Source organism: Pogona vitticeps, chromosome 4 (assembly GCF_051106095.1).
Source record: "Pogona vitticeps strain Pit_001003342236 chromosome 4, PviZW2.1, whole genome shotgun sequence".
NCBI classification, from domain to species: domain Eukaryota; kingdom Metazoa; phylum Chordata; class Lepidosauria; order Squamata; family Agamidae; genus Pogona; species Pogona vitticeps.
The window spans coordinates 58539836-58567625 of NC_135786.1; the positions used below are offsets into that span (position 1 = coordinate 58539836).

The 27790-nt window shown below is 42.3% G+C and overlaps 1 protein-coding gene across 1 annotated transcript; it reads left to right on the forward strand.

The window, feature by feature from the left end:
* The first annotated feature begins 2691 nt into the window (after positions 1–2691).
* Positions 2692–26866, forward strand: STRIP1 (striatin interacting protein 1). The gene is made up of 21 exons (XM_072997489.2): positions 2692–2963; positions 3799–3868; positions 7211–7285; positions 7758–7892; positions 9625–9745; positions 11598–11666; positions 12193–12299; positions 12872–12999; positions 14094–14276; positions 15955–16172; positions 17245–17310; positions 19982–20045; positions 20229–20300; positions 20991–21065; positions 21395–21492; positions 22435–22561; positions 22655–22755; positions 23249–23315; positions 23452–23556; positions 23684–23888; positions 24512–26866. The coding sequence occupies exons 1-21, from the start codon at positions 2823–2825 to the stop codon at positions 24757–24759; spliced, it is 2475 nt and encodes an 824-aa protein (XP_072853590.1). The 5' UTR covers positions 2692–2822; the 3' UTR covers positions 24760–26866.
* The last annotated feature ends 924 nt before the right edge of the window (positions 26867–27790 follow it).

Genomic DNA, 27790 nt, shown 5'->3' on the forward strand with positions numbered 1-27790 from the left:
CACATGGAGTCATAAAAGTGTATGCCTGAAGACACAACAGTGTTGAGACAGAAGCAAGGGCATGGTGAACGGGGGAGGTGGAGAAGGGGTAGACAGACAACTGGCAGGGAAAAAAGGAGTGATGCTGTACTCTCAGAAGCTATTTATCTATAAACATTGGAGCAGAAAATAATAGGATTGGGTGCCATTTTGAACAACTGCACAACTTAATGTAATGTGTTACTGTAGCAGTTACAGTACTTCAGATTTGATCAGATTTTTCTCAGGTGTATTTTCAGCTGCCTTTGGAACTGCAACCGAGGGTGTCTATCTCCAGACTAGATCAGATGGAAAGCTCTTTGATCTCTCTAGATTGAGAGCGAAGACCAAAGTCCAACTGAAATGTATGCGGGACTTCCTCTTCGCAGATGATGCAGCTATTGTTGCCCACTCTGCTGAAGACCTCCAACAACTCATGAATGGTTTCAGCAAGGCCTACCAAGACTTTGGACTAACAATAAGCCTGAAGAAAACACAAGTCATGGGCCAGGGCGTGGACTCACCTCCTTCTATTACCGTCTCCACACAAGAATTGAAGGTTGTTCATGACTTTGTGTACCTTGGCTCAACCGTCTCTGACACCCTCTCTCTGGATGTCGAGCTGGATAAACACATTGGCAAAGCAGCTACCATGTTCTCTAGACTCACAAAGAGAGTATGGCTCAATAAGAAGCTGACGACACATACGAAGATCCAGGTCTATAGAGCCTGTGTCCTAATCACACTCCTATACTGCAGTGAGTCCTGGACCCTTTGTGCACGGCAGGAGAGGAAGCTGAACACCTTCCATATGCGTTGCCTCCAACGGATTTTTGGTATCACCTGGCAGGACAAGTTCCAAACACAGTAGTCCTAGAACGAGCTGGAATTTTCAGCATGAACACATGACTGAAACAGCGACGTCTACGTTGGCTTGGGCACGTCGTGAGAACGGCTGATGGTCGGATTCCAAAGGATCTCCTGTATGGAGAATTAGTGCAGGGAAATCGCCCCAGAGGGAGACCACGGCTGCGATACAAGGATATCTGCGAGATCTGAAGGCTTTAGGAATAGACCTCAACAGATGGGAAACCCTGACATCTGAGCGTTCAGCCTGGAGGCAAGCGTTGCATCACGGCCTCTCCCAATTTGCAGGCTGAGGCAAAGAGGAAGTCACAAAAGCAGCAAAACCAGGGAACTGGACAGGGGACAGATTGGATTTGTCTTCAGTGTGGAAGAGATTGTCATTCTCGAATTGGCCTCCTCAGCCACACTAGAGGCTGTTCCAAGTCCTCCATACAGAGCACATTACCATAGTCTTTCGAGACTGAAGGATGCCTAACTAAATTTTCAGCTAAAGGCATCTTATTCTCCACGATAGAAATATTATGCTGTGCTGCTTTTTTTCTGACTTCCTGCATCTCTTCATAAGTAAATATGTTAAAGGAAGCTAACCACCACCACCACCCCACCGGGGCGGATAAAAGATAGTTGAAGAAATTAGTAATTCAGCCACCTTTGATAACACAAATGTGAAACCTGCAAGATTCTAAATTATAAATGTCCTCTCTTTTTGCTTTCTATTTAGAAACTGTGAAAACCAAAAAAATACAAGTGCAACTTTCTTGTCCGATTTAATAGAACTAGAAACATTTTTGTGGCACTTCAAAGTGTGTGTGTGTGTTTAGTCGTTTAGTTGTGTCCGACTCTTCGTGACCCCATGGACCAGAGCACGCCAGGCCCTCCTGTCTTCTACTGCCTCCCGGAGTTGTGTCAGGTTCATGTTGGTTGCTTCGCAGACACTGTCCAGCCATCTCATCCTCGGTCGTCCCCTTCTCCTCTTGCCATCACACCTTCCTAACATCAGGGTTTTTTCCAAGGACTCTTTTCTTCTCATGAGATGGCCAAAGTACTGGAGCCTCAGCTTCAGGATCTGTCCTTCCAGTGAGCACTCAGGGTTGATTTCCTTTAGAACTGATAGGTTTGTTCTCCTTGCAGTCCAGGGGATTCTCAAGAGCCTCCTCCAGCACCACAATTCAAAGGCATCAATTCTTCGGCGGTCTGCTTTCTTTATGGTCCAGCTCTCACTTCCATACATCACGACAGGAAAAACCATAGCTTTGACTATTCGGACTTTTGTTGGCAAGGTGATGTCTCTCACCTTGCCAACAGAAGGCACTTCGAAGGCTAACAAATAAACTAAGACAAATATTTTCTTATACTGGTACTTGTTTCATCGCACCAGTTAAATTCTACCCCATCTTAGCAGAAGGAAACATAGCTGTTCGGGAAGACTGAAGACAAACAGTACGGGACCCAAAGTCCAGTATCATATTCTTGCCAAAGAGGTTCACGTCACATGTTGTGACTATTTATCCAACTTCGTTTTCATTCACGCGAAGATAAATATTTTGAAGACACACAGACCATTACACTTACACCGGGTGTGAGAATATACGTGACGGGAAAAGAAACTGATTACTGTATAGACCGAGGCACTAAGTAACACATCTGCTGCTTTAGGAACCATCTCACAAGCTTCACAAAGTAAAGAAATGCCGGTTTCCGAGGTAGCGCGACACAACCAAAATGGCCGCCACACAAGAAACCCCGCCCCCTTGACTCCGCGGTGCCGTATCGTCGCTGTCAGCCCGCTTTCAAAAGCCTTCTTTCCCACAGCGGCCTCCGCATATGGCGCATTCACGAAGCCGCAGTCCTTCCGCCACTCTCAATATGGCGACGTTTCCTGCGAGATTCTAAAGTCTCTGCGTCTCACTTTACGCGAGAGCTGCCGGCGCGTCGTGATGGAGCCGGGCGGTGGTGGAGGTCCTGGCTTGCTAATTGTCAACAATAAACAACGGAGCGGAGGGCTCGGGCTGACAACGCCGCCGGCGCCGGGGGTAAAAGGCCGGGAGCCCAACCGCAACCAACGCAAGGATTCGGAGGTCAGGCGGAGCGACGAAGGGCTCGGGGGTGGGAGGGCGTCGGGGGCGGCGAGACGTGTCCTTGCCCGCTCCCTTTTAAGTCCCTGGGAGCTGCGAGGGTGTTGGAAGGCTCCCCATTCACCCGTCCAAACATAAAGCAGGGCTGGACCGGCTTTTAGAAGCCTCCGGTTGGATGAGTAACGCCATTTCCTTGGCCGCCCACACTGGAGAGCCCCCACCCCAAGGGCCGCCCCCCTGGTTTTATTTTATGCGGAACTTGTTAGCAGCACAGATAATTTCAGAGTGATCTGTTTGTGAGCGAGATCGTCTCTCTGACCGTCCTCCGTAAAGACCTTCCCTCTTAAAAGAAAATAATTAAGCGTCCGTTGCCTCCTCGGGCTTCGAGTATAGGAGGTACTCGTTGTCTTGATCTTTGAATGAATTAAAAGACTGTAAGAATGCAGGTTTTCCTGTACATCTTCACCTGGGAATAAGTCCTGTTGAATGTAGTGGTGCTTGCTTTGGAGAAGATTATTGCCTATGATTGTTGCAGTCTGCAGCCTCTCTGGGGGCGCCTGACAGCAAGTTGTTGAGCAATGTGGCAAAGCAGGTTTGAGGGAGAAGATGATTGCTGCTCTCATTTAAGGACTTAGGTTACCATAGTAACAGAGAAACTGTATATTGAGAGTTAAGCCATACTGAGCCTGACTTAATGTATTAGACCACTAAAATCTCACAACCAGAAACTAGTTTTTGAGTCCTGCAGCACCCTTCACCAGGATGGTCCCCACTTGTTGCTTTTGCTGGAGATTTTGCCTGGGTAAAGGTTTTCTTTTAAACTTTTCTCTTTTCTCAGGGCTATTCAGAGTCACCAGACTTTGAGTTTGAATATGCAGACACAGATAAATGGGCTGCTGAGCTGTCAGGTATAGTATGGACTCCTTTTAGTCTATTTTGCATTATTGCAAAGCAGCACACTTTGCTTTGCTTTTATTCTGAAAGAGGTTCATTTCACCAAAGTGAAGCAGGAGGTGAAGCGAAGGATAAAATATTGCCTGACCTTTACGACTAATATATTTGTTTCAGTTTGAGTTTTTGTGGATCAGACTCCACTTCCCCAGGCACAGTTGTCTTATTCATTCATTCATTCATTCATTCATTTAAAATATTTTACCCCGCCTTTCTCCTTAAAGGACCCAAGACAGCTTACATCACTTAAAAAAAAAACATTTAAAACTGGAGGATGAACAGGTCAAAGAAACGATGGTTCAATGGGCAAAAAATTTTGGGTACAATATTGACTTAGAAAAATTGCAAGGGCTGTGGTCTAGAAACTATAAGATGACAATGGCAACATCTTATAAAGAGAATCTATATTAAAAAAACCATTTAAAAGTAAAAAACAAAGTATACAAATATTTAAAAGGAATTAAACAAGTATTATATTAAACCAGGAAATAAAATCAATGCTAAAAACATGTTTAAAAGCAACAGAGCATAATAATTCATTCAAAAACCCCTCTCAGACAGACAGTCACTAAATAAAGCCTGCTTGAAGAGAAAGGTCTTTGCCTGCTTATGGAAAGACAGTAAAGATGAGGCCTCCTCTGATTATCTCAGTGCCTGGGCAGGATCATAGAGGGAGATGCAGTCTTTTAGATACCTTGGACCCTAGCAGTTTCGGCCTTTGTAGGTTAACAACTTTGAGTTGTGCTGGAAAATGTATCTGTAGTCAGTAGAGCTGCCATAATGGGAGTTACAGTATATGTTCCCTGTAAAGAGCCCCAGTTAACAATCTGGCTATGGCATTTTGGATCCTCTGGAGTTTCTGAACTCTTTCCAAAGGCAGCCTCACATAGAGTATGTTACAATAATCCAGCCGAGATGTAACTAGGACATGTGTCACCATGGCCAGATGATACATCTGAAAACACAGGCATAGCTGATGCACTAATGTTAACTGTAAAGGCACTTGTGACTACTTCTGAAACCCAGGCATCTAGGCTCAGAGATGAATCCATGAGCACCCCAAAGCTGCGCATGTGTGTTTTCAGAGGGAGCGTAACCCCATCCAGCACAGGCTGAATCTCTGTTCTTGATCTGTCTTTCAGCTTATCAGGGGAACCTCAGTCTTACTTGGATTAAATTTCAGTTTATTCACCCTCATCCAGTCCAGTAGTGATACCAGGCACTGATATAGAACCAAAACAGCTTGCTTGGATGTAGATGGCAAGGAGAGATAGAGTTGGGTGTCATCTGCATACTAGTGACACCAAACTCCAAAACTCTGGATGACCTCTCCCAGCAGTTTCATGTAGATATTAAATAGCATAAGGGACAAAATAGAACCCTAGGGGTTGCCACAGGCCAACGGGCAGGGTTTCAGACAGGAGTCTCCAAGCACCACTCTCTAGGTTCTCCCCTCCAGGAAGTACAGGAGCCACTGGAATACCATGCCTCCAAGTGCCATCCCAGAGAGATGGCACAAAAGGATACCATGGTACAGTGGTGGCTCACAAGACGAGCGCCCCGTTTAACGACGAAATCGCATCACGACAAACTTTTTTTTTACGATGGTTTCAATGGGGGAATTTCGCTTTGCAATGATCGGTTCCCTGCTTCGGGAACTGATTCTCGCAAACCAGTGATTTTTGGCCAGCTGATCGGCGGTTTCAAAATGGCCGCCAGGTTAAAAAAAAAGGCTCCCCGCTCTTTTCTGGGACGGATTCATTGCTGCACGGGCAGTGAAAGTGGCTGCGCTATGGAGGATCTTCGCTGGACGGTGAGTTTCAAGCCCATAGGAACGCATTAATTGGGTTTTCATGCGTTTCTATAGGCTTTTTTATTTTGCATTACGACGTTTTCGTTCTACAGCGATTTCGCTGGAACAAATTAGTGTCGTAATGTGAGGCACCACTGTAGATGGTTTTGAAGCCTCTGAGAGGTCCAGCAGAACCAACAGAGACACACTCCCTCTGTCCATTTCCCAGTGTAGATTGTCAACCAAGCCAATCAAAGCAGTCTCTGTCCCATAACCAGGCCTGAAGCCAGACTGAAATGGATCTCAGTATTTTTTGAAAATGGTTCACTTTAATGAACATGGCCATGGGACTACAGTTAAATACCTTTGGTACAAAAACAGCTGTTGAAATTGCTACTGCTGTGTTCTATATTGTTGCTTTCAACTTATTAATTTTATTTTTGTGAGGAAATACATAAGGAGTGCTATACTGTTTTGAAGAAAGCTCTTCAGTGTGAAAGTAGCTTCCACATGAAAACTTTCTGCTCATAGTTCTTTCTTACGGATGTCATAGGTTGTGCTTTCCATCTTCACTAAATACTTTGTGTATTCAGTTAATAGGAGATAGGTTTGGATTGATACTCATAACTCATAAGACTGCTTTGTCTGTGGAAGGTGCTGAGTCCACTGGAGACTCCACAAGTGGAGAAAAGGAGAGCAGGGGTGCAGTCTTTAGGTAAAGGTTCCCCTTGACATTTAGTCCAGTCGTGTCCGACTCTAGGGCGCAGTGCTCATCCCTGTCTCCAAGCTGTAGAGCCAGCATTTTTCTGTAGTTTCCATGGTCACGTGGCCAGCACAACTAGACACAGAACACCGTTACCTTCCCACCATAGTGGTACCTATTTATCTACTTGCATTTGCATGCTTTCGAACTGCTAGGTTGGCAGGAGCTGGGACAAGCGACGGGAGCTCACTCTGTCACGTGGATTCGATCTTATGACTGCTGGTCTTCTGACCCTGCAGCACAGAGGCTTCTGCAGTTTAACCCACAGTGCCACCACGTCCCTGTCTTTTCTGATACCCAAAATATTTAAAGCTGCATTTAATAACTAGGGGTGGTTGCTGCTGCACCTCTGAATTTCAGTGGCAGGAAGGTATGCAGTGCCCTCGGTAGATTGAAGAGCTGGCTGTGTGGTCATCTAACCCCCCCCACAGGTTGCCCACCCACTCTGTCCAGACTGATGAGGTATAAACCAGCCTCTGCTTGCAAGGTGATACTCGGGCTTTACTGGTGTATGCAACCTACAGGGACAGAACTTCAGTAAACTGCAATCATAATATCGGTTTCCATATGGTAAATAACTTTCTGTAGACCAAGCATTATGACTTTTAATCTAGTTTTTATGACACATACGTAGTATCAGTAATGTTACTGAAGTTGGCAGCAACTTACTCATATTCTTTAAATCATACTCTATTTGAGTATGCAATACAACCCAGTACTGTATTCACTGTTCTCTCTTGGCAGAATTGTACAGCTACACGGAAGGTCCTGAATTCCAGCTCAATCGAAAATGCTTTGAGGAAGATTTCAGGCTGCACGGTAAGAATAATTCACAATCTTTCTGCTGTGGAAGTGCACTGTAGGTCAGTTTTGTGATTTAGAAGTGTAGTGAGATATTAGTATTTGGGACAAAATTGAACAGCAGTTACTTTAGCATCAAATATGCTTTTGTCTGTGTTGTGGGACTTTGATTTTATGTTAACCACATGGTTTTCACATATTGAAAGCTGTGGTAGAGAGCGAGAGCGAGATCAGCACACACCCCTCATCACCCGTAGGCTCCACATACTTTACAAACGCATGGATAGAGGTTATGATACAGGGCTATCTTCACATATTACAAATGGATGATGGTTCTAATCATGTGTTTAGTCACTTCATTGTTGGCTGGTACAGCAGTTGCAGTCTGTTGATTTCTCTTTAATGACTGTACTGTGAAAGATTAAGCAGTTTTATAACCCCAATCGCCTCTTCAGAAAACATAATCATATCAGACTGCTTTGTTTTACAGTGATGGATAAGAAATGGACCGAACTAGACATCAATCAGCATCGTACACATGCCATGAGGCTTCTTGATGGCCTTGAGGTCACTGCCCGGGAGAAAAGGCTCAAGGTAGCCCGAGCCATTCTTTATGTTGCACAAGGTACAACTTTGTTACTATCAGTTATGAAATATCTGGTAATTGCAATGTAATACCTCTATAGAATATTTTAAATGTGATATTTACATTGAGCAGATTCTCAAATTGATGGAAAGAATCTCTTTTCCCTGCATCAGAAAAAAAAATCATTAGAGCCAACAAAGTGAAGTTACAGTAATTGATTACATGTACCTTATTACATTTTATACTGATACAGCATGGCAGTTGAATGACTTGATTGGTTTCATTTTTGTTAGATGTTTGGGGCTGGGTTTCTTAATGAACCAGTAGTGGTGATTATTCCTCTCTGTCGAGAGTGTTCCTGAGCATTGGGAGCAACAGGGGCAGTAAATGTTGTTGCCGCCAGGCCTCTCTACAATTCTAGTTGAATATATCATAGGTAGATGTTATAACATGGATGCATTATGTTGTACTTGTCACGTAATCTTTATAATATACCTAGTAAAGATATCAGGTGAGAGTATCTGATCTATACACTCTCTGTTGATGGGAATTAAGTTTGGAATAGGTCCCTAATTCAGTTCTGGACCTAATTCAGAGATTTCTATTTCAGTCTAATTTAAGTTCAGGCCACTCCAGATACAGAGATAAATTTGGAAGTACATAGCTTCACAATACATTTGAGTATTTATAGCTGTAGCATCAGCTTTTGTCCTTTTCAGGAGATGGGTGATTGTGAAGCAGGTATATATTGGAACCACAAAACACAGCATCCACACCAGAATCAAATAACATGAAAGACTCTGCAGACTAAAACAACCAGAAACATTGGCAGTAGCTGAACATGCCCTAAAACAAGCTGGACATGAAATTCTATTTCAAAACTGGACAAAACCAGCAATCATTATGTTAGACTGCAAAGGGAAGCCATTGAAATCCACAAACACCAGCAGAGTTTCAACAAAAAAGAAAAAGGTTTAAAACTCAACAAAACCTGGCTCCCAGCACTGAAAAATACAGCCTGCAAAAGGTCAATGAACTCTACCCAGCTACAAGGACCGGTGATCATTGCACACAAAACACCAGCTAACAACACCCACCAATCACACTGACAGATAATCTCTCCCCCTTATCACAACAACACACCCACAACAAAAAACACACTGATCACCACAATCGCCCATTTCCTGAAAAGGACAAAAGCTGATCATACAGCTGTAAATACTCAACTATCCAAACAAACTGCACCAGAGCACAGACAGAGTTCTGACTCCTGTCCTCTGAAGATGCCAGCCACAGAGACTGGCAAAACGTTAGGAAGAACAACCTTCAGAACACAGCCAAAGAGCCTGAAAAACCCACAACAACCATCAGATCTCGGCCATGAAAGCCTTCGATAATACATTAGTGCAGTTTATTTCAGGATTTGTTCACATGAGTTCCAAAGCAGGCATTTTGAGATGTTGGTGCACTCTTAAGCTTGACTGGGCTCAGACAGCACTGTGAAATCTTTTAACACTCTTGTACTTTGTCTTTCAGTTGTTTGCTATGTGATTTTTAGATGCCATGAGAAAGTGGTATTCCATGCAATGGTTTTCATGTTGCTTCTGAGGCCTTTAGTGTTTGAATTCTGAGAATCCTTGTCCTTAGGCATAGAAGGTTGACAAAATGTATTGATTCGAAGGTACCAGAGCAACGATCTGTAAAATAGTGGGTAAATTAGGATGGTTTTATAACATACCACTGCTGAAATAAGCCATTTCTTTGGTTACAGGAACATTTGATGAGTGCAGCTCTGAAGCTGAAGTACAGTCCTGGATACGCTACAACATATTTCTTCTACTTGAAGTTGGCACATTTAATGCTTTGGTGGAGCTTTTGAACATGGAAATTGAGTAAGTTCCATTTTACTGCAGAGTCAGGCCTCTGAAAAGAATGTTGACTGTTTAAATAGCCTGGTTTTGATCCTCTCCACTGAGGTACATTTTTACAACCTATGAAGGATAATGAGATGCTAGATTCATTCTGATATCTATCCAATTTTCATACAGTTTCATAGAAAGCCTCTCCTTTGTTGAGAGTAGCATCCTGCCCTGCAGTTCAGGCAACAGGTGACACTACCAGTTCTTTTTTCTTATGTATCTGGTGTCTGACTTAGAAGAGAGAGAAAGCAAGTTACCTAAAATCAGTAAATTCTGTAGATGACTTTGGTGAGTTACTGGTGAGGAACTAAATATGAATTACTGAATAGATGAATACCTGCTGGAACTCAAAACCACATACACAAATGGTTCCTTATATTAGCATCTTGACTCACATCTTTACCTTTTGCTTTGGGATATTTTTATTGCAGTGATCCTTTGGAGGTGTCCCTTTAGTAAACTGGTGAATGATAACCCTCCAAAGTCCCCCACCACCACTCATTCTGTTAACATGGACATCGAAACATAGGTTGACAGAATGATTTCTAGTGGAAAGAAATGTATTTTTGCTGGTCTCCTAAACCTTATTTCTCAGTTACAATAGTGATTTGTTTAGGTTTGATAATAGGAACAAGGATTCTAAAATAATTTTGACTGCAGTGGGGAGAATCCAATATGAGGAATACAAAATATACTAAAAGTACACAGTTTGTGGATGTTACAGAATGGTAGGAGATCTGGATGTTGGCTGTTCAGGGCTGAGACATCAGAACTCATATTCTCTGTTCTCCATCTCTTCATATATTATATTGGATCTCAGCCCCTGCTCCCATAGCAAAGTTGAGGAATAGCAATAAGATTGGGCTGCAAATTTTGAGGTCCCAGAAAATAGACTGCAGTTCTCCCTTTTCTGTAGCAGTTAGCCTTGATTAGCACAGTGGTCTTTTCCCTCTTGTCATGTGGGAAAGTGTGGTTTTAGGTCATGGGACTAATCTTAGAGTGGGTACATGAAGACATCTCCCAACTCCATTAGTTATGGGAGTTTTATATTCTTCTCCCTGGGGATACGAAAATAAAGCTCAGTGCCAGAGGTGCCGCACAGGTTTGCTCTCCCCCCCCAAGAACCAGCCTGGTCCACTCACTGAGCTTTGCATGCCGTGTGCATCCATCATTGGTAGCATTGCACCAATTGTGGAAGTAATTCAACTGGCGCTTCCCTGCCTCCCTGCACTGCTGACCACTCTGTTGAGGAGGTGGGATTATGAGTCTCCCCACTCAGCTGCTGAGCGTCAGCACCGCAGGGAGGTGGGGAAGTGCCAGCTGAACAACTTACACAATTGGCGAGATATTACCGATGTAGGGTATGCATGCCATGTGAAGCCCAGTAGGTGGCCCAAGCTGGCTCTGGAGGGGAGGTTCCAAAGGACTCGGCCACCTGTGGTGCCAATAGTTTTTTCATTTCCCCTGGGAGAAGAATATAAACATCGCACGTACTCCTGAGTTTTTGAAGTCCCTGAATAGGAAGCCTTGATGAGGGGATCTAATCTCCTGCACAAAAAGTGCCTCAGTTTCTGGACAAGGATATCTTTTAACACTTTTCCCACAGGGAAACTTAGTCTAATTTAAACATGACAATTGCAGGTTGTCACACAGATATTCAAGGAAAAGATACTTCTGCTTCCTTTGAGGTCTATACTCTGGTATTGTGAGGCGCAGCTACAACAGGAAAAATGTTCCTTTGGCGAAATTTATAGAGTTAATGTTTCCTCAGTTTGGTGCTGGTATAGTCTAGCCATATTTTCCTTCCTTCTTTCTTCCTTTCCAGTAACAGTGCTGCCTGCAGCAGTGCAGTAAGGAAACCTGCTATTTCCCTGGCTGACAGCACAGACCTGAGGTAATGAATGTTAACCTGAGTACTGATGAGCAGAATATTCTCTACTACTGTATGAAGGGCATACATTTGCAAATATGCTTCCCTTCTTTCCTTTTCTTACAGCCTCTGCTCTACTTATATATGGTGATATAAGCATTTTTGGTATTTTCCTGTCATGAAAACTCATATGTTTAGATTTAATATAGTATCCCATGCTTGGATTGAGATGGTGACAGGTAAGAATGCATCAAGACAGAGATCTAGATATAAAGCAGGAAAGAATAGAGAATGATGAGAAGAAACACTATACACTAGCCAGTACTAGAATGTGTGCCCATAATGTTTATCTCATCTGTTGTAGAATTACAACATGGAAATTTCTAGTTCATCCAGGAGATGTTTGTGTCAAAGATTTAAGAATGAATGTATTTTTCTTGGAGATAGCTACCAACTTGGAAGTAATAAACTGGGAGGAGGAGTCAAATGTTGGCTTTTGTTGTTACAGTTCCCCCCCCTAATCTGCTCCTCCTTTGTCATTTGTTTGAAGGGTGCTGCTGAATATTATGTACCTCATTGTAGAGACTGTCCGTCAGGAGTGTGAAGGAGACAAGCCTGAGTGGAAGGCAATGAGGCAGACCTTCAGAGCAGAATTAGGTATGGTTTCTGTTGTTGCCCATGTACAGTCATAAGGCTACCTGATAATAAATAAGTGTCAGTAGACCAGGAAGATGAAATTACTTTATTGTAATAAAACAATGTATAGATTTAGAGAGAAAGCTTTTTTTAGCTAAATGAATAAAACTATAAATACAGGTTTAGGTTTTAGTTGATTTAAAGAGGGTATGCATAAGAAACAAAAAGAGCAAGTGGTGGTTATGGGCAATATAATGGTAGTTGCTTTGTTATGCAGGTGGAAGGCAAACTGCATAATATTAACTCTTTTCCACCCAGTAATTAAAGAGTCTCCACTAGCAATCTTGAATATGCGCCAAACCAGCAGACAAAGGTATCCCCCATAATGCAGTGGCGACTCTTTAATTTGCAGCTGGAAGTGAGTGAATGTTACACCTTTTGCTGTTCGCCTGCATAACAATGTACAGGATTTAAGTCCTTAAGATAACCTGGACACAGTAGTGGATTGAGTGCAGAGAATATGGCTGAAATACAAAACGCAAGTATTTAGAAGTAACATGTCTATTTCCTGTTATGAATGTATCACCTTTCAGGGGCACCTCTGTACAACAATGAGCCATTTTCTGTGATGCTGTTTGGAATGGTGACCAAGTTCTGCAGTGGCCATGCCCCACACTTCCCTATGAAGAAGGTGTTGCTTCTCCTTTGGAAAACTGTTTTGGTAAGAAGCTCTCGTCCATGAACAAGTGGTACTTAGAGCATGGGTGTGCCACCCATATGTGCACAGGTGCCCCACCCACCCACACATGGACAACGCCCCCATCCCCACCCCACCAACCGGTCCGCGGTTCGCAAAAGGTTGGGGACCACTGATTTAGAGGATTGAGCTTAGACTGCTCTTCTAGTAGGAACTAAATTTATCTGCAAAGGATTGATGTGCTTTAGTTGTTTAAAGATCTGAATTCACAACAGAGAAAAGCAGACTTAAATGTTAGCTGTAGGATTAGCCTAGCTATAGAGCCCTTATTTGCAATGTGCTTTGAAATAACAAAATTAACATCAGCACAACTAAAATGTCTGGGGTGTGTGGAGATTTCTCTCCCCCATATCACTTGTTGCCTTTTGCTTTGTTCTTTGAGTCCAGCAGCAGACAAGCAAGGCAAAAGCAAAAATAAGTCAAATAAATGACAGTGGGGCTCCCCCTAAAAATCAAGAAAAGGCAAAAATATAAAGGATTGAAGATGGAGGCACAGCAGCTAAGCAGCAATTGAAGATAGAGGTCAGAGCTCAGCAGACAGTAATCCCACAAGGAAGGAGTGAATACAAAAGATATTTTAAAGATAAAAGGCCTATCTATCCCCAGTGGTAGTTGCATCATTCAAGTGAAGCAAGCCTCTGTCTGAACTTCCTGAGTTTAAATTTAGCTAGAAACCTTACGTGAAGAAGGAACAGAAGGAAGAGCAAAATGTTTTGAGTAGAGGTGATCACTAGGAATGTGGAGTTCTAAACTTCAAACCTAGTGAGTATTCTTCACTTTATTATTTTAAGGAGGTTTTCAATGAAAACAGACTATAAAGAATCATTCATAAAATGCCAGGGTCCTTGGACTACACTGTGCTGTATTTGCTCGGTCTTCTCATCTTCACGAATGGTTCTCTGAAGGACTGAATGTGTTTTTCTGATTGTAATTAAGCCTCTGTAGCTTATTCTCTCTCTCTTTTGGTTTACCAATAGCAAATCACTTTTTAAACAGTGCATTATGAATGATCAAAGATGTTGTGTAAGTGAGCAGCCTGTGTTTACATTCCTGTGCAGTGCACTCTTGGAGGCTTTGAGGAACTTCAGGACATGAAAGCAGAGAAACGGGAGATGCTAGGACTTCCCCCACTTCCTGAAGATAGCATCAAAGTGATTCGCAACATGAGGGCTGCCTCTCCTCCAGCATCTGCTTCTGATTTGATTGAGCAGCAACAGAAACGGGGTCGGCGGGAGCACAAGGTAGGTGTACCCATTTTTATTGTAGCTTGTGGGGATGTTCTGTCACTGAGACTGGGGGCAGGTGTTGAGGGAGAGAATTAGCTGATTCCACTGGACAAGATGCTGCCTCCTGCAAGCCTGAATGTCTTCTAGTTGGCGCCTAGAGCCCAGGAGTAATCTTCCCCTGTCTAGAAAGAGCTGTATTTTTCTACTGAGAGTGTGGGGTGGCAATATCCTTTGTCTCCCTTGTCCCTCCCGCTAATAGGCAGAAGCTTTTAGCCAATCTTTTCTAGTGGTGAAGACAACCCAGCGCATCAGTCAAGTTCCTTCCTCCACCTTGATGCAAAGCTCAGAGTTGATAGTCCTTTGCTTGGCTCTGTCATTCATTCCAAAGGTTAATTCCATCTTTCACATAGCCCAGGAAGATGTGCTACATTTTTTTAGTCTGAAACCTCACACATTTTTCAGCAAAGAATGGCATACTCTGGTTGTCAGGAAGCCCATAAAACATACCTGAAAAGAATCAGGGAGTTTAGGTTCTTTGAATTGTTGCTTACTTCATTTGAGTCTTGGAACATGGGGAAGAAAAGTGTATGCAAATGCATTCAGGCTTGCATAGCTTCGTGCTGCATGACCTCAGGCAGATTGGGCCTGGGGGTATCACTGCACCTTCTACTAGACATGGCAACACTTCTTCCCTATTTGACATGTGGGCCCCTCTCCCAGGTATTTGCTGGGCTGTGGCTTGGAAAACTCAGTCTTTCATTGTAAGACATTGTACGTTATATCCTTGTGCATCTGTGGAGGTGTCCTTTGGATATAGGTGGTTCCCCAGTAGAGGGAAATGGCCTCACCTTGTGCTATAGCAGATTAGCCAACAGCCTTTTTGACTGCCTTGTGATTGCAAGCTTGGGTAAGTCCCACTGTGAGGAAGACCTCTCCCACCCAGCCAGGAAAAGGTAATGTTGGCCCTTATCATAACGTGTCCCTTTTATACAGGGGAGAAGGACATCCTTTCCCACCTAGGCTCTCTCTGTATTAGATCCTGTTGAAAGTAGTTTTGATTTGAGTTGGCTCCCCCTGGCCCAACGTTCTGTGGTCGGGTATTTCCCGATCTGTGTTTTCTTTGGTGTATCAGGTTTAAGGCTTAGAGATGAAACTGTTGCCCTGGATTATCCTCACAGGTAGAGGCAACTAGGTAAAGGTTCCCCTTGACAATTTTTGTCCAGTCGTGCTCGACTCTAGGGGGCGGTGCTCATCCCCGTTTCCAAGCCATAGAGCCAGCGTTTTGTCCGAAGACAATCTTCCGTGGTCACATGGCCAGTGCGACTTAGACACGGAATGCTGTTACCTTCCCACCGAGGTGGTCCCTATTTATCTACTTGCATTTGCATGCTTTCGAACCGCTAGGTTGGCGGGAGCTGGGACGAGCGACGGGCACTCACTCTGTCACGTGGATTTGATCTTACGACTACTGGTCTTCTGACCCTGCAGCACAGGCTTCTGCGCTTTAGCCCGCAGCGCCATCACGTCCCGAGAGGCAACTAGGAGCTTTAAAAAGATTGGCTGTAAGGTCCTGCCTATCAAAATGAGTGGGAAGCGCTACCTACTGCAAGGATATCATTTCCCATCCCCCAGAAATGCCAGTGTTATTTTCTCAGAAGGTAATTTGTCCCTCACAGCATATTTATCTTTTTAGGCTCTTATTAAACAGGACAACCTAGATGCCTTCAATGAGCGTGATCCTTACAAAGCAGATGACTCCCGTGAAGAGGAGGAAGAGAATGATGATGACAATAGTCTTGAAGGAGAGACATTTCCTCTTGAAAGAGATGAAGTGATGCCCCCTCCTATCCAACATCCTCCAACTGACCGATTGACCTGCCCAAAAGGTTTGCCTTGGGCTCCAAAGGTCCGGTGAGTACATACACAGGAATGTTATTTTTAAACCGTTTTGCCAAAACAGTGCTGGAATATTTGGCTAATGTGCTGGACATACACTTGTGGGTGATAATGGCAATAAAGGGTGTGCCTGGTCTCTTATGTTGACATAATCACAATGACATTTGGAGACTTGATGCAGAACAATGCAGATTGATATAGTATGGAGAACTGGAAATAATGAGATTGGAAGATTGTCACTCTTGCTATTTATGTAAAAAAAAATATATATATAATGTTTCCCCTGTGCTGCGTGTCGGATAAAATGTGGCAGAAATAGCGAGGAGCATCTTTAATGTATAGGTAGGAAACCTGTAAGCCAGATATATCCCATAAAGATTTGCCATCTCACCATCCATGGCTTTCTTCCTTCTGCCGTCTATGAAGTAAGTTTTAAAAACAGTATTCCATTAATATTTGTTAAAGACTTTTGCTACATCAGCCAGTTGGATGCAGAGCAATTTTGAAAGCGTTGCAGCTGAGAGGATAAGGTTAACCCTCTCACATATTGCCTTCTCACCCCTAAACTCAGTTACACCCACTCCACTCCACATTGTAGTGGAAGGAGCCTTCTGTTTAAGCCAGAGGTTTTTGCCAGGCCTAATTGCAATGGGATGGGTGGGAGAATATAGAGAGAGGTCAGTTAAATACGTAGTTCTCTTAGCTTTAATGGAGGGCTTTCCACTAATGGCAATGTGAGGAGTGGCACAGTGGTTAAACTGTAGTATTACAGTCATTACGGTGAGTGTTTGATTCTAGCAGCTGGCTTGAGGTCCACTCAGCCTTCCTTCCTTCTGAGGTTGGTAAACTGAGTACCCAGCTTGCTGGAGGGGGGGGGGATGTGTAGTCTGCATAATTAAATTGTAAACTGCCCAGAGAGAGCAGTAAGCGCTATGGGGCAGTATATAAGCAGCACACTTGGGGTTTTTTAATATTTTGCCCAGCCTGCGTCGAGCACTTGGCCACACATACTTCAAACACTTGACCACACAAAGTTCCTACTAAAACAGCGGCCTGAAAAATTGATAGAATGTCCTCTTTTCTGCAGAGAGAAAGACATTGAAATGTTTCTAGAATCTAGTCGGAGCAAATTCATTGGCTACACATTGGGAAGGTAAGTTACAGCACACCAGAATTCGTTATTCCTTAGGATAAACTAGTTTGGGGCATCTCTTTCTTCTTGCTATGCATTTAATGTGTTTGATCCTCAGTAAGGTAAAGGTAAAGGTTCCCCTTGACAATTTTTGTCCAGTCGTGTTCGACTCTAAGGGGCGGTGCTGATCCCCGTTTCCAAGCCATAGAGCCAGCGTTTTTGTCCGAAGACAATCTTCCATGGTCACATGGCCAGTGCAACTTAGACACGGAACGCTGTTACCTTCCCACCGAGGTGGTCCCTATTTATCTACTTGCATTTGCATGCTTTCGAACTGCTAGGTTGGCGGGAGCTGGGACAAGCGACAGGCACTCACTCTGTCGCGTGGATTCGATCTTACGACTGCTTGGTCTTCTGACCCTGCAGCACAGGTTTCTGTGGTTTAGCCCGCAGCGCCACCACATCCCATCTTGATCCTCGGTAGCATGTCCTTTTCAAAATAAGACATCAGGATATAAAGGTAGCCTTCCCCAGCTGGTTCCCTTCAGATGTTTGGACTAATAATCAGCATTGCTAATTATTAGTCATGTTATAAGCCTGGTGGAAGTTGATACCCACATCAATATGAAAAATACCAGGTAAGAGACTTTGTTTCAATTTTGCTAGGGTTGTTTTCTTTTCTTTTCTTTTTTGTATGTGTCTGTGTGTTCGTTCTTTCTTTCTTTCTTTCTTTCGTTCTTTCTTTCTTTCGTTCTTTCTTTCTTTCTTTCTTTCTTTCTTTCTTTCTTTCTTTCTTTCTTTCTTTCTTTCTTTCTTTCTTTCTTCTCCCCCTCCCTCCCTATGCTCTACAGTAGAGGTCCTTGGTCCGCGACTTGGTGCTCGTCCGTGGATCTCCACTCCCCCCCACACGCACGCACAGTGGGCAAGTCGTGCTCGGGGGGGGCATCACACTCATGCGCATGCACGGAGGTGGATCACGCTTGTATATATGTGCGCGTGACATGCCCATCCGCAAGTGCAGGGGTACCCCCGCCCCCCGCATGGAGCCCTCCCCCAACCAGTCTGTGGTTCCAAAAAGGTTGGGGACCGCTGCTCTACAGTATTGTTTCTTCTAGGCATGGTAGTTTTGTTTTTGTTACACTGCAGCTTTGAGAATTCACCAAGAATTCCCTGAGTCAGAATTTAGGAAGCTCCAGCCATGAAATCCAAATCAACAGAAGAATTTTAAAACTTTTCATAACTTAAACATGGACTGGTAAATGCAGAACCATGATTGTTTGCCTGTGAATAAAGAAGAAATGGCTGAGAGTAGCTCAGTTCCATGGGAGTCATGAGAGATGAGAGAGTGGTGATTCTTTGAATCTCTCTCTCTCTGTTAGGCTCTCTGTCATAACCCCTCACTACCTGTATGGAGCTTAACCACTTCCTACTGCTTCACAGGCAAATGATCATGGCTCCACGCTCACCAGTCCATTTATGAATAATCAAAAAAGTTTGAAAGCTTCTCTGTCAACTTGTATTTTTTGGCCAGAGCAGCCAGAATTCTGGCTGAGGAAGTTTCTGATGAATTCTGGAGTCTGAAGTCCAAGAAATACAAATTTGCCATGCCTAGCAACCTGTCCTGTTTAACTGGCCACACACCATCAGTTTCTGTTCTCATATTGATCATAATATCTGTTCATCCCACTAGAAAGGGGTTCCTCTTCATTTTACTTTTTCCTGAACTCTCATGGCACATCACAAACCCATAAAAGCACATACATTTTTTAATATGACATTATTTGGCATTTTAAATAATGAGACTGCTGTGGGCAGGTGAAGAGAACGGGCAAGGACACTTGCGCATTGTAGGACTACATAAATGGACTCAAACTTGGAAATGAGACGTTTTGCTCATACAAGATCATTAATAGGAATGGACAAAACCTGTTAAGTCAGTTGGAAGCCACAATGCAGAGACTTTATGTTAAATCCATATAATGATTGTGCTCCCAAGTGTAAAAAGAACCCTGATTCTTGTGTAAATATGCAATAGTGCTTAATTTTTACAGAAGCATTTTATGTGTACAGTGGTGCCTCGCTTGATGATTACCTCGTTAGACAAGGAAATCGCTTAACAATGAAGTTTTTGCGATTGCTTTTGCGATGTTTTAATAGGCAAAAATCGCTTAATGCCAGTTGGTTCCCTGCTTCGGGAACCGATTTTTCGCTTAACGACAATCTTTACAGCTGATCGTCAGGCTTTCAAAATGGCTCCCCGCTGTGTAAAATGGCTCCTCGCTGTGTTTTAGGATGGATTCCTCGTATTACAGGCACCAGAAAATGGCTGCCCTATGGAGGATCTTCGCTGGATGCTGAGGAATTTCACCCATTGGAACGCATTGAACCGGTTTTCAATGCATTTCAATGGGCTTTTTCATTTCGCTTGACGAGGATTTCGTTCTACAGCAATTTTGCTGGAACGGATTATCCTCATCAAGCGAGGCACCAGTGTAATAAGATTCCTTTTCTGCTTGCTTCAAGTTCCTAATGTTAGGGTTTAAAATGTTTTTCAGATAGTAGGGAAGAAAGTAAGAGTGAAATGTATTGATCCAAGTTGATTATTGTGCAGTTGTAATTTTATCAGTATATCAAATTTTAATTTTTTATATAATGTAATATATGCTGCCTGGTTTTCTTCCTTTCTTTTTAGTGACACCAACACAGTAGTGGGGTTGCCCAGACCCATTCATGAGAGTATTAAAACTCTGAAGCTGGTAAGTATCTGCTGTTTAGGCATTTGAATTCGTGTGTCTACAAAACCTCTCACACTGCTGCTGATTTTCAGTGTCACCCCGGATATAAAAAAAATATAATCCCAGCTAGGAAAATGTTTGAAATCTGTTTTGTTGCTAATATAATGAATTAATTTCCTTTTTTTTTTTTTGGTAACTTTATAGCACAAATATACATCTATTGCAGAAATTCAAATACAAATGGAAGAGGAATATTTGCGTTCCCCCCTGTCTGGGGTAAGTATGATTAGAGGAATGCCCAATCAGGAGGGAACTAATGGTATAAAAAAGTCATTTATACAAAGAAACAAGAAGAGAAGGAAAAGATGTCTGAATTTCTAAATTTGAGCTGAATCTTTGGCTAACTTTATTGTCTGCATGTGCCTCCCTTCCTTTTTCCTATCTTCCTTCATCGTGTCTACCGGCTTCATCCCTGAAGGAAACATGTGGTTGAGTTGCTGTTTTACCAGTCTCCAGACCCCAAATTTGGTAGCATCTGCCCTCCCCTTGAGCATAGCCTTGGCTTAAATCTGGAGTTCTCCCCTCATGGGGAGCACTGGCTGGAGTAACACAGGGATAGTATTTCCCAATTTCTTCATCCATGTACATCACTTTAAAAATTGCTCAACTCAGTTGTAGGGAATGTTTGAGAAATGTCTGAGAGAAGGAAGGGAGAACAAGTAGAAACTCTTTTTTCCACCCAGATCACTTCCCAGTGAGACCCTCATCTGGATCTCCATAGCGTCTGCAAATAGAAGTAGCTCTTCCAAAGAGACATTCTGGATCTAGTCCTTTTAGTCTTATAATGTTTTGCACCTGTTGTCAGCCTGTGGAAGACTTTCTGTATTGAAGTGGAGTTTTGCCTGTGTGCACAAAATATGTAGACTGACATGAAAAAGTATTGTAACAGTCTGCTTGTGCTAACAGGGGGAAGAGGAGGTTGAGCAAGTTCCTGCAGAAATCTTGTACCAGGGTCTGCTTCCTAGCCTGCCCCAATATATGGTGAGTCATAGCCTCTCTTAATGTATATTCACTCCTATGATCCCTTTTTAAAAATTGATACTCTGTTTCTTTAATTGTATTGCACTCAGTCTTCCCTACCATCTTCAAGGAAGCAGAAATATTCAGTCTTGGTTTTCATATCATTGTTGGTTTGTGCAAATTATTTTTCTCTTGTTATCATCTATTTGTGAATAAGTAAAAAACAACAGTACTCTTTTCATCCTTTGTGTTTGTTTCCTGCCTATATGTTTGAATGTCTCCCCTTCTTTCATACATTTGGGCATTTTAAAAGTCTTCGCTACCTCATTCAGCTAAATTTTGGTCCACAGATTGCCTTGCTGAAAATTCTACTGGCTGCAGCTCCCACCTCCAAAGCCAAGACTGATTCCATTAATATCCTAGCAGATGTTTTGCCAGAGGAAATGCCGTGAGTCTCATTCTTAAGGGAGGAGCAAGTGGTACATTTAAAGAATGGAAGAGATGAGAGGAATAGATGTTTACTTGACTTTCTCTGACATATTGCTGGTTATTTTTCCAGAAATATCTGCCCTTCAAATTATATAGGTACCAAAGCATATCAAAATAATGACTACAGTAGCAAAAATAACCAAAATTAACTGCCACTTGAAGATTCTGAATACCTTTTCAGTGGTGGAAGCTTGGTTTTTAAAATTGTGCAACTGATGTGTGTGTTCTGGAATTTAAGGAAAATAAATCCGGCAGCTTGGAAACAAGGGATTACCTAGGTGCAATCTTCACTGGAAGACTCATTGAAGTCAGTTTGCCTTAGTACAGTACATGACTTATTTCCCTGAATATTGGTGTGTGAATAATGCAGTCATCATCTCTTGGGTGGGACTTTTAGAAAATCTGTTTGGAGCAGTAAATGATGGTTAGATTGTTCTGCCCTTCAAAACCAGTGCATAAAGTAGTATTTTGTTTTTTCTTCATATTTGTTCAGCATAGCAAACCTTTGACTCCTTTTTGTTGGCGTAGTTCCTTAAAATTTTCATTATGTGGATGCATTAAATTGATTTGGGGAAGGTACAGAGAAAACTAGTGAGAAAATCTCGCCGGTTTTCTCTATGCCTTCCCCAAATCAATTTAATGAGAACCTCTGTCTTCATTATCCTTATGTAAACCAGGAATAATAGTGATCTTTAAGAGGCTGTTATATGGAAAAGGATAAAGACCATGAAACACAACTTAAATGTGAAAAGTATTAAAATATAATCTTTTTAAAAATGTATTTTAATTTTATTTTAAATAATAAAATATAAATAAAACCCATTTCAGGTTTGGGAAAGCTTTTGCACTGTAGTCACCTTCATGTGCTGCAAAAGCTAACATTGCTGCTTTCGGATTTCAGAACAACTGTGTTGCAAAGTATGAAGCTGGGAGTTGATGTGAACAGACACAAGGAGATAATTGTAAAGGCCATTTCTGCTGTTCTACTGTTACTGCTCAAACATTTTAAGCTAAATCATGTCTACCAGGTAAGTATGAGTCAGCAGCATTGGAAGAAAGAGCTAGGTTTAAAATCATCTGATTTTTTTAATGTGCCTTATTGTTTCTCATTCCTGCGCTAGTTTGAATATATGGCCCAGCATCTTGTGTTCGCTAACTGCATCCCGCTTATATTGAAGTTCTTCAATCAAAACATCATGTCATATATCACAGCCAAGAACAGGTAAGAGGGAATGCCATTGGCATGGTGTCTCCTAAAATGTGACTTTTTTTGCAAGTTTTAAAACACCTGGTTCTCCTCTAGCATTTAATTTGCAGAAAAGAAGTTGTTTCATGCTGCAGGAGGAGCTTCCATCTTGATCTATGCTATTTCTGGTCTGTTTGATTTGATACCTTAGAAATTAAATATCTGAGCATCACAGAGCGATACTAAGTCCATGTGTTTTAGAGGACAACACTAATAACATTTCCCTAGAGCATGGAAATATAAGTAAGTGTTTAGTTCATCTTTTTCTGGTAGTAGTAAAGGGTGTTGGATACACAAATCTGGAAAGATGTGCAGACAGTAAGCCCCTTGATCCTCTGAGGCTAAAGAACAGAGGATGCCACAATCATCAGGTTTCTAACAAATCAGAACCAACCAGTTTCAGCCATTATTGGAGACCAAATACTTGGCTGGGTGGCTCATCTCTTTGGGGTGTCCTTATATATTTCAGCATCTCTGTGTTGGATTATCCATACTGTGTGGTCCATGAACTACCTGAGCTGACTGCAGAGAGTCTGGTAAGCTAAGCCATCTATACCCTTTACCTAGAATAGGATGTACAACATGAGGGGATGGAGATAATATTATCAGAGGCACTTCTATGTGCAGTGTTTCCTTCCTTGATCATGTTTTCTTTGGATTTTTTTCTTACAGGAGGCTGGAGACAACAATCAGTTTTGTTGGCGAAACCTTTTTTCTTGCATTAATTTACTTAGAATATTGAATAAATTAACGAAGTGGAAACATTCTAGAACCATGGTGAGTAGAAACCACCCACATAAGCCTACATCAGAATATATACCTCCCACCTCTTGGGCAAAGTGTTTCTGATGGAATTACAGCTGCAACTTTCAGTAACTCACTTTCCTTTATCCTGCCTTTCCAGATGCTGGTAGTATTCAAGTCTGCTCCCATTTTAAAACGAGCCCTTAAAGTGAAGCAAGCTATGATGCAACTCTATGTTTTGAAGCTTCTAAAGGTGCAGACAAAATACTTGGGGAGACAGTGGAGGAAGAGCAATATGAAGACCATGTCAGCAATCTACCAGAAAGTACGGCATCGCCTAAATGATGACTGGGCTTATGGCAATGGTATGTTCTGGGTCTCTTTGTTCTCTTCTTTCCAAATCTTTCATGCAGCTTCTTCAGTTCCTACATCGAGCCATTTCTCTTGAAGCACTCCTTTCCTGTTAGCAGATCACTTCTGTAATTGTTCAGAGTGTATGCAACCTTCCCAATTACTCTGAATACAGCAAGTTGAGGAAGACATTTCTCATCTTCAGTGACCACAAGGACATATTGCCCTTTCCAAGGAGACATGTCTGTTTAAAATGCCTACTCCCTCTATTGAAGAAGAAAAACACCTACAAGGCTACCTCAGGTTTCCATGGCAGAAATCTTCGTTGTAATAACTGACAGAAAGGTGGTCCTAACCTATGTTCTTGTTGGCCATGTCATTTTACTCAGAAATCACAAGCACTCTTTTACAAGATTGCCATCACTCATTGATATGTATGGCCGAAATACCAGTTGGTGAAACCACGGCTCCTTGTCTTGATTTTTCATATCTTTTGTGTCACTCTATGAAAGTGTAAAACCTGAGGTTTCTAGAAGAGGTATTTGCATGTCAATCTGAGAAGTATAGTTTTTCATAGTGAGCGTATGACAGGTTGTTTGGGCACTTTGGTTGATTGTCTGTTTCCTGACTTCTGCAGATCTAGATGCACGTCCATGGGACTTCCAAGCTGAAGAGTGTGCTCTGCGTGCCAGCATAGAGCGGTTCAACTCACGGCGCTATGACCGAGCACATAACAACCCTGATTTTCTGCCTGTGGATAACTGTTTGCAAAGTGTTCTGGGGCAATGTGTGGAGCTACCTGAAGATTTCCAAATGAATTATGACTTATGGCTGGAAAGGGAAGTTTTTTCTAGACCTATCTGTTGGGAGGAATTGCTACAATGACATTTGATAAGAGGGATAATGTTCAGGACTCACAAGGTAGTACATGTGCCCAAGGATGGGGATTCCTGCTCTTCAATCAATTAAGCATAGAGGACATAAACTGAGTTTTTTTCCCCCATATGGCTTGTAGTCTGCAATTCTTTCCTTTTCCAAGTGGCAGCATGGGTTTTTTTTTAAAATTGCTGTCAACAACTTGACTATATGGCTTTCCTGTCTTTAGAGGGCTTTAATTATTACTTGGTTTGGAAGGTGCTAAATAGATTCAGAGTAGTTTATTTGAGACCAGAACCAGCAGAATAACCTTTGCCAAAATAACAGTGCCAACACTGATTCCTGTTCAGATTGTTGTTCATGGGGTTTGGCTAGCTAGTCTGTTTCAAACCAGTACTAAAGCTTTTTCTGCATGCCTCCACCTTTATCCCAAAAGGACAGAATGACACCCTTTTCCTGCTAGTTTCCAGGAAAAGAAGCAAATTCATGGGGGTGTGATGGGAAAAGAAAAGGGCAGATGGTGCATACCACTATCTGTGCTGGCACAGGAAAAGGAGATCCCCGGAGCCCCATCTTGTGCATTATCATAGAGAAGAGCAGGAGGAAATGTTTTAAAGTAGTGGCCATAGTTCTGTGATCTGCTGGGAGATGGTGGCTGCATTATTTCTCTGCTTTTGGAAGTTAGCAGGCAACTTCACTTAGGGACATTGTCCCATTTCTTTCCTCTGGTGGAGCAAAATTCTGTCTTAAGTAACTGCAAATCATTGCCAGTATAATTTAATGCTAATATCTAATTCTTTCAAGTAAATAATCTTCCTTTCTGGTAGCTGCACATGAAGGGGTAAACTCTGATGTTCTTTACTCTGTTTTATTCCATCCGCCAACCTTTCCTCTTCTGTTTGACCAAACAGTTTCAGACAGTTTTCAACACAAGTGCAGATACCAGTCCAGTTCCCGGTCAGGCCCCTTCTTCAAGGTGGTGTTCATTGGTCACATGAAGTCTGCTCAGGCTAAGTCTCCTCGGTCTGTCAGTTGCTGACCTAGAAAAGAAGCTTGTTTATTTTCTTTTCAGCTAGTTCTCAGAAAAAGAAAATAAGGTTGCCATTCTGGATCTGGACTTTGCAGCTGCAAGTAGCCCCATAATAATCTGGATTAATACAGCCCCGGCATTGGTTTCCCACCTCTGTTGTTTTTTGTATTGTTTTTTAGCAATATGAAGCTCCTCGGTGAATTCAAAGTAGATAGTATGATGCTTCTTGCTATGAAAGTAACCTCACAATTGTGACTGAGTGTGATATTTTGGTTACATTTATAAACATTCAGGAGCAAACAAGTACAATAGACCAATTCTAAGTCTAGCATTACCATTTTTTATTCTCCACTGTGTATTCTGATTATATACTTAGCTGTTCTCCAAAAACTACTTAGTAAGATGTCAGTCCCATTCAGATTAATGGCACTTCTGAGTAAATGATCAAAATCCTGTTGCATTCTTACACTGGTGGAAGGGAAATGGCACTGGCCAATTGTTACTAATTAATGAGTCTCTGTATGGATTCCTCATTGCATTCCAGTCGTGTGGCTGAGCAGGTGACCAGGAATCTGAGCAGTTTCCCATAATTTAGTAGCAATTGGCCACTGCAGATTACACCATTTTGTTTTTGCTAACATAACTATACATCAGGATTTGCTCCATTATGTTAAGGATAAGGGTGTCCATAAAATGCTACCACAGAACTGTAGGCTCGGATGACAATGGTCCAACATATACTGAGCCTAGATGATTTTATTCCCAAACACTCCTGTAGGGTTAACCTATATGATGGAGGTTGCAGAGTGTCACTCAGCAGAGAGTGGTGGGGACCAAGACATACCTTATCTGTCTTAAAATAAGTTACAGCAAATAGTTAATCCAAACATATGTCCCCCAAACAGGCAGCCCAAAATTGCGATGCAGCCACAGATCGATATTCAAATCTTCTTTAATGTGTAATATACTCAAAAAGTGGAGCTTTCCTAGTTCTCCTTTGTGAACAGTGTGGTGGTGACATGATCATGCAACAAAAGCATATGGTCATATAAAAGAATGAACAACATTAAAAAACCCAGCAAAATGCATGATGGCTTTGCTTGTGTATGTGAGTTGCTTGTACACATGAATCATGACATTTATAAGTGCCTTCTGGAAAGAAAACCAGACTATTCTTGCATGTGAGCATTGGGTATTTTAGAAGGACAGTAGAGGACCAGTTCCTCCCAAACAGGAGAGTAGGCTACTTCGGGTGTTGTTGTGAATGCTATTTCTGCTTGCTGTTGTGCAGGATGTTTTATGAAGTGGTAGGAAATCGCTTCATTTCAGAGAATAGACATATTGGTACATAGTTGTCCTTACTATCTTAAGGGGTAATATCTACTTACTCTAAGGTGATATCTCTTCTTATCATAAGGAATAGTAGCTCAAGGTTCTGAGGGATATTATCCATAAATGGGCTGTTCATGATATTTCTCTGGTTCTCTTTTGATTGGGTGTGTCATTCAGATGAGTCTAGTGCAGCTAAAGTAGAAATGTTTCTGTATTACAATGTCATGGAAAGAAATTCTCTGGGTACAAAATATGAGAATGAACTTAGAAGTACAGTATCTGTGTCAAGCTCATCATATCTCAATTGCCATAGCAAGGTTGCTGTGGGACGATACATCTCTTGATGGTCAAACCTCTTTGATGTGAGGTTAATGAAATCTCCCCAATGTTCCTCAGTGTCAAGTCATCGCAAGAAATTAAGTTCAGTTTGGTCTGTAAGTCACCCATCGTTGTTCTGTCCTCTTCTTTACAATATCCATCAACTACTGAACTACTGCCAGTAAATATGTGAGCACCACTTTTGGTTTCTCTCTCAAGACTTCATTCAGATGGCCAGATTGGCATGTGGGTGGATGTCGTCTCTGAACAGCTCCAGCTGATATAGATGATGGCTCACCTCTGTACTAATCTTGTTTCTGTGGTGACAGACAGTATTTGTGCAGATGGTAGCTGGGTGAG